The sequence below is a fragment of the Chenopodium album genome, chromosome 5 (genome assembly GCF_948465745.1).
Source record: "Chenopodium album chromosome 5, dcCheAlbu1.1, whole genome shotgun sequence".
Classification (NCBI taxonomy): domain Eukaryota; kingdom Viridiplantae; phylum Streptophyta; class Magnoliopsida; order Caryophyllales; family Amaranthaceae; genus Chenopodium; species Chenopodium album.
The window spans coordinates 79,158,514-79,165,005 of NC_137838.1; the positions used below are offsets into that span (position 1 = coordinate 79,158,514).

The 6,492-nt window shown below is 38.3% G+C and overlaps 1 protein-coding gene across 1 annotated transcript; it reads right to left on the reverse strand.

Moving 5' to 3' along the window:
* Positions 1 to 207: 207 nt before the first annotated feature.
* Positions 208 to 6,228, reverse strand: LOC145632458 (ubiquitin carboxyl-terminal hydrolase 2-like). The gene is made up of 3 exons (XM_081684836.1): positions 6,089 to 6,228; positions 2,721 to 5,602; positions 208 to 789 (listed from the first exon to the last, which is right to left on the reverse strand). Exons 2-3 carry the CDS (start codon positions 5,594 to 5,596, stop codon positions 540 to 542), a joined length of 3,126 nt encoding a protein of 1,041 aa, XP_081540962.1. The 5' UTR covers positions 5,597 to 5,602; positions 6,089 to 6,228; the 3' UTR covers positions 208 to 539.
* Positions 6,229 to 6,492: the final 264 nt, after the last annotated feature.

A 6,492-nucleotide genomic window follows, 5' to 3' on the forward strand; every position in this document is an offset into this window, starting at 1 on the left:
ACATTCATTTCAAGGCTGAGCAGTAAAAATTATATTGCTGTGTGGCACTATGCAGTATGCACAACAGTTGACCACCACTGCACGGGGTTGAATCCACAACACCAACAACCATATTATCTATGCATGAAAACATCTACAAAAAAGAAGTGACTAATATAAAAATAAAAAGAAAATCTAATCACAATTTGTATCTGTAAATTTTGAATATCGCAAAATAAACCGACTATTTTTCAGTAATTGTATGATCGTGTGACTTCAAAGTGGCTGGATAAACCCAATCACTCCACAGTCCCTCAACTACCCCCCCCCCCCCCCCCCAAAAAAAAGTGTTAAAATAATGATTAAAAATAAATAAATCCACCAAAATATATTTGGAAAAAAATGAGTATTTTGGGTATGGGGGATTTTTAGGAGTAGCATCAATCTCGTTCACTTTCTTATCCTTTTCCTTTCTTCCCTCTCTGAGCACAGGGATCACTACCCCGCTGAGAAACAAAATGGAGCAGTGACATTTAACCAAAAAAAAAAGGGTACCTTCATCAAGGCTTAGCTTTCTCATAAAACAGAATGTAAGCCTCACAACTGAGGACCTCCTTCAAGGTTGTTTCACGAATATACGAATCACTGGCATGATACCATACAGAAAGTCCTCGTCTATTTTCTTCTTCTGACCTTCCTCTTCGCCCGTCACCTCCTCTGACATAGGCCACATAATGGCCTCCTCTCATTGATCCAGAATGCTCCACCACCCCAATCAAGCGATAAAAGCAATTGTCCCTCTCTGTGGACCTGCAAGTTTGTTCAAGCAACAGATCTTAATATGTACTTCGTATATAGTCCTTACTAAACCACACTCACAATAAAGCTAGCATGATACAGAATGCATGCATATTGCAATAAACACAGCTAGAGTCAATCATAAATCCAGCAGAATTTACATGTATAAACTAAAATTTCACTCTCTACATTCATATGGTTCAACCCACCCTCCTTTTCTTGTCTAAAATTGGGAAACTCCATTATTATGAACTTACATACTGTCTAGTCAACACAAAACCAAAAAAAAAAAAAAAAAAAAAAAAAAAAAAAGGGAAAAAAAAGCTGGTGCCTCAAATTCAAGCATGCTCATGAGGGAGTGCTCTCTCTCTTTTAAACTGCCAAGTATTTGTAGCACATAAACGTATATATATCAAAACCAGGCAGCAAGGGCAGTAAAAGCAAGTAGCTTAAATGATAGAAACTAACACAAGTGCACCAAGAGAATGCATGCATATCATGCTTAAGGATCCCTTCTTTCACCAATACTCGAAATTAAGAAACCTAAGACAAGTGTTTCACTCAATATTCCTAATACTTTAAGAAGCAGTCTCAACTTTAAACTCAAACCATCACAAACTAAGGAAAAGTACCCTGTGAATGAATGCTTTAAAAGGAACTAAAATAAAAAGGTATTAGCTCAATAAAAGTAAAATCTCACATTCCTACTACCTGTAACCTAATAGTGATTCAATTTGATTTTTCTATAAAAATAGGAAACTACTTCATTTGCCTTCCTTGATCTCTTTCTATCTCTCTAAACTCAGTCTTTTTTCTGAAGTTGAGGGGGGGGTTAACTCTCTCAGCTCACCATATTACTGATAAGTGCTACTACATACCATGTCTTTATCCTTTCCGGGTCTCTCAGATGGTATCATACATCAAAAATTGGGGGGGGGGGGGGGGGGGGTGGTTAACTCTCTCAGCTCACCATATTACTGATAAGTGCTACTACATACCATGTCTTTATCCTTTCCGGGTCTCTCAGATGGTATCATACATCAAAAATTTACTGTAGTGACAACATTTACACTTAGCGAGTATAATTCGTCATCGACCCAGCAAAGCCAGCACATGCTTAAAATTAAAATCAGGAAAAGAGGACATCTAGACCTCTCAAAATATCCGCAAATGGCACAAATAACAGTCCGCAGCAAATATTGTAATTCATCCAATGATAATGTTCTGCATTTCCCTTCTTTCGAATGTTTATTTTTTGCTTTATGAATTTATTTTTATTTTTTTTAAAAAGGTTCCTCATTGATTCGTCATTTTGCTGATCCTAGAAAAGCTCAATTTGTCACTTTTCTGATCCTAGAAAAGTTTTAAAAGTGCATTCAATACTCAATCAAATGACATCCCTGAGATTGGTAGCTTATGTTGATATGTCACTTAACTAATCCTGTCAATCAAACACAATACAGAAACTGCTCTCTTTCTTACAGCAAAAGCATGTGTCATTTAAAACAATCTTGTCAATTTGACACCACATATTACTTCTAAATTCACTGCTATTTTAAAATATCAATAATAACCAGATGCAGGCATCAAACTATCTCCTAACAGGTTCATTCATAAAAATAAAATCTTCAGATAAAAAGTAGGAGGTTGTTGCTTCCACAAACCACAGGAAATAAGACCTTTGAACTATAGAATAATATCCATGTGCTAATAATTGGTGTACGTTAGGACTACATACAGCTTTATCTGGATTCCATTCGCCTAGAAAGAAAACTATCAATTGGATGTGCAAGGAGCACATACATACAGCAGAAGGTAAATTCAAACAACAAAAATCACATGTATGGGCAAGTAAGCAAATTAAGGGGCAAATGTGCACACAAAAAATGTAAAAAACTGCATAAAACAAGAATGAACAATAAAATATAGGAATAGGCTGGCACCTGCAATCCATATAAGGACCAAGATTAATATATTCCTTAAAGCCAACATGGCCATTCAATTTACTCAGACGGCCACGCGCATCTTGCCCAAATCTTTTCAGATGAATAGTCAAAATAGGAGGAGTCTTGCTGATAAGTATTCGTTTAGTTGCATCTCTCATCACCTTAACACATTTCAAATCAACTTCCTCCTCCTCAACCTCTCCTGATTCATGCTCCTCACTTGGTCCATACGGCCTCTCAACAGGTCCATGGACATCACCAGATTTACCATCTAAATAAGTTTTATCAGACGGCATAGAGCAAACACACGGATCAGAGGCATTGAGATGTGTGGTTTCTGGTTCACGTCTACTTTCTTCTTTTTGTGATAAATTTGGACAAGGCCCATTGATTTTCCCATCATCAAGCTTCTTCAAGTTCTCATCTATCTTAATGCTTCCATTGTCATGAGCAGCCAGAGAGACAGCTGAGGAGTCAGAAACATGATGATTCATTGCTAGCATAGTTTCAGAACTCAAACATACATCACTGGACTTGCTTCTTTGGACTGATGCTGTTTTCTGCTGATTCTCCGTCATTCTTTGGCGTCCTTCTTTCAGTAATTTCGTACAGTTTTCACAATACCAAGCATGTTCACCAGACAAAAGTTCAGGCTTTATGAAATGCGCCAAACAAGTCTCCACGGATACTGGTGAATCTGTATCATCAACTTCATCAGGATCAGACTCAGTGCTGTTCCCTGCTAGAAATCCATTGGCCAAACCATCACTAACCGGGACACTATTCATTCCCGCCACAAGATCTTCAGGCTCATTAAACAAATCACCTAGGCCATCAAATCCAAGACTATCTTCTCCATCAACTATAGCTGAAGAAGAAACTTCAGCATCTACCTTCATCTCTTCTTCCCCATCCATGAGACCATCTTCCTTGTAGGTCAGCAACAAAATCTCATTGTCCTGTACCTGCACCGGTTGCTCTTCAACCCAATCATTAACTGTAGACTCCAACTTAAGATGCACATTCTCAGGGTGCACACTAAAGTCACCAACAGACTTGGCTGTATATAGCACCGAGACAACACCATGATTGTCTCCCTCCATTGCAGAAACTTGAGACAAACTAGCTTCAAAACTTGAATTGACTGTATCGTGAATAGAAAGAGTATCATGGTCCCCATCATGGCTTCCAAGATCTTGAGTAACAGAAAATCCCTCCTTCTCAACAGAATTTGGATCATCTGACAAGGACACTGGCTCGACATAATCCATCCAACAAAAACTATCAGCTTCTTGAGCATCATCACTTTGGGGAAAGGGTTTATGATAGTCCAACCACGGCATGCCATCAGCATCCTGAGCAACACTATGTGGCAATTGAGCACTTCTAGGAACCAAGTTACAGGGTTCAACAAAGTCCACTGATAGAGCACAGCTAGGAGACCCACCATAGAAACCAGAAGAGGACTCGGTACTGATTGAAGTATTACAGCCACTAGGAGCAGGCCCCATATTATCCTTCAAACCAGAAGAATCCATGCTTGTTGCAGTATTACAATCACCAGGAGCAGACTCTAGATCTTCATTTTTATTCAGTTTTGGGCGATTCCTTCCACCTCTTTTAGGAGGCAACTTTGTTTTCTTTGCTCGATGAACTGGTTGAGCTTTCTTAGACAAAGGTTTCTTCATCGGTACAGAAAGTGACAGGTCCAGGAATGGCTCATACACCACAGATGAGTGCCCACATTCAACACAACAGACAGTGCTTGAAGTTTGTCCCCCAAATATGGCATCAACAAATGTAGAATTCACAGGTACAGATCTCCCGTTTCCAGGTGAAGAACCAGCTAATTTTTTTGCATGCAAATCTTCAGAAGACAGCCCATCAAGCAAACAACGCAACAATTCATGACTGTCCTGCTGCTGAAATCCTTTAAACTGAGGAGCTTTTGCACAAACACAACCAAACAATGATTTGGGGTTTATTACATTTTTCACACCTGACTCAGGGCTAGATTCAACAAAAAATTTCTTCAAAGCACTCATTAATGGACCTGTGGACCCTTCAAACTTTAGCAAATTATCCCGCAATATATCCATAGCTAGCAGGTTCTGCATGACAGAATTGAAAAAACATGTATTCCCAAGATTAACCAACCCTCTAACTGCATTAAAATCTTTTCCATTCACAACATTGATTGCTTTGCTTTCCCCTTTCACTTCACTGATAACAGTACCACTTCCAAACCAAATATCTTCCACATCCACTGAAGGCACTTTTGACGACTGCTTTTTCAATAGTTTGACAATATCTAGGAAAAAATCTTTATGTTCACCAGTGGCCTCCACTTTATCTACAGGAAGAAGTGTGCTACAAGGAAAACACCACCTTAAATGAGGATTCTCTACTTGGATTACCAATGGATGCCGACTTTGTTTTGCATGCCTAAGCGCATGACTTTGTGGGCTATTTGGTAAGCCAACACCTCCACAGGAAAAATGCCCACATTGTAAGCAAATCCAAGTGGCTTTATTAGCTCTTGAATCAGAAGCACCTTTCTTTTTACTGTGTTTTCCCCTTCCTTTACCAGCCTTTCGGTCGTTCAGTCCCTCCCGGCAATCTTGGCATCCAGTGGACTCGGCAGCCTCAATTTTCGAAGAAACACTCTCCAAGTCAACAGCCTTGTCAAGATGGACACAAACTGTCCTCTCCTGATTCTGCACAGATCCATCAGTAGCAGCCACGGAATTCTGATCATCTTCATGAGTTATAGCCCTTGGGGAAGACGTAGAAACACGCTTATCCTTCTCCTTCTCCTTCTCTTTCTCCTTATGGGCATTACGAGCCGCCTTCTTTTTAACCTTTTTCCCCATTATGTCCTATTAACCACATTAGAGAAAAATACAGGGATGCACACAATAATCAATGCTCAAAACCAAAGGACTCGAAATAAAGCGCAAGTTTGCAAAGAACCCATAGAATAGAGAACCCCGCCCAGGGCCATGGGTTCAAGTGCTAAACCTACGAGCTGAGCCTGATTAAGAGTAGGCTCAACTCCCAACCCTAAATAAATTTCGGCTTCGATTAGGTTTGAAAGAAGCAACAAATTAACAACTAAATTTAACTCAATTATCAAATAAAATCCTTCTCGCTTAAGAATATCAACACAAATTGCATAAAGTAGTATTCTATGAACAAAATCGCTGGTTATAAGCATTCGTAATTTGAGCAATAATAAGCAATAGTTCAATAATCCACCTAAGAAGAACCCTAAATCCAGTATAATAACAAGTAAATTAACGATAGGATGAAATTAAACCCTACATAGTTGATTGATATTCAATGATTGATATAAAAGATGTTACCTGACGACAAGCAGCTTCAAAGGAAACTCAGAGTACGCTTCAATGGAGGAGAGAGGGGAGGTGCAGCGTATATATTATTAATTATTAGTGAAAAGCTCCGAAAGAAAAAATAATGAAAACATAAACATGATTAATGTCACTCACCAGATCCATATACTGTAATATCATACGAGTATAAATTAGGGTATGATTAATTCACCTCGTTTTTGCTTATCTTGAGTGATATCTTTTTTTTTTTTTTTTTTTTTTAATTTATTATTTATTTATATAATTTTAATTTTCAGGTTTTTCAAAATAGAAAATAAGAAAAAAGTGTCATTATGTTAACTTATTACCAATTCATGGTCTGATTTAACTCAACTTTAGTGTTATACATAGGGTTGTTCACATTATGTTAACCGTAT

Excerpts from the sequence above, each read along its gene's own strand:
- LOC145632458 (XM_081684836.1), bottom strand. The coding sequence starts at position 5,596 with ATGGGGAAAAAGGTTAAAAAGAAGGCGGCTCGTAATGCCCATAAGGAG. Across the intron at positions 790-2,720 it reads GGTCCTTATATGGATTGCAG|GTCCACAGAGAGGGACAATT; the intron begins GTGCCAGCCTAT and ends ACAAACTTGCAG.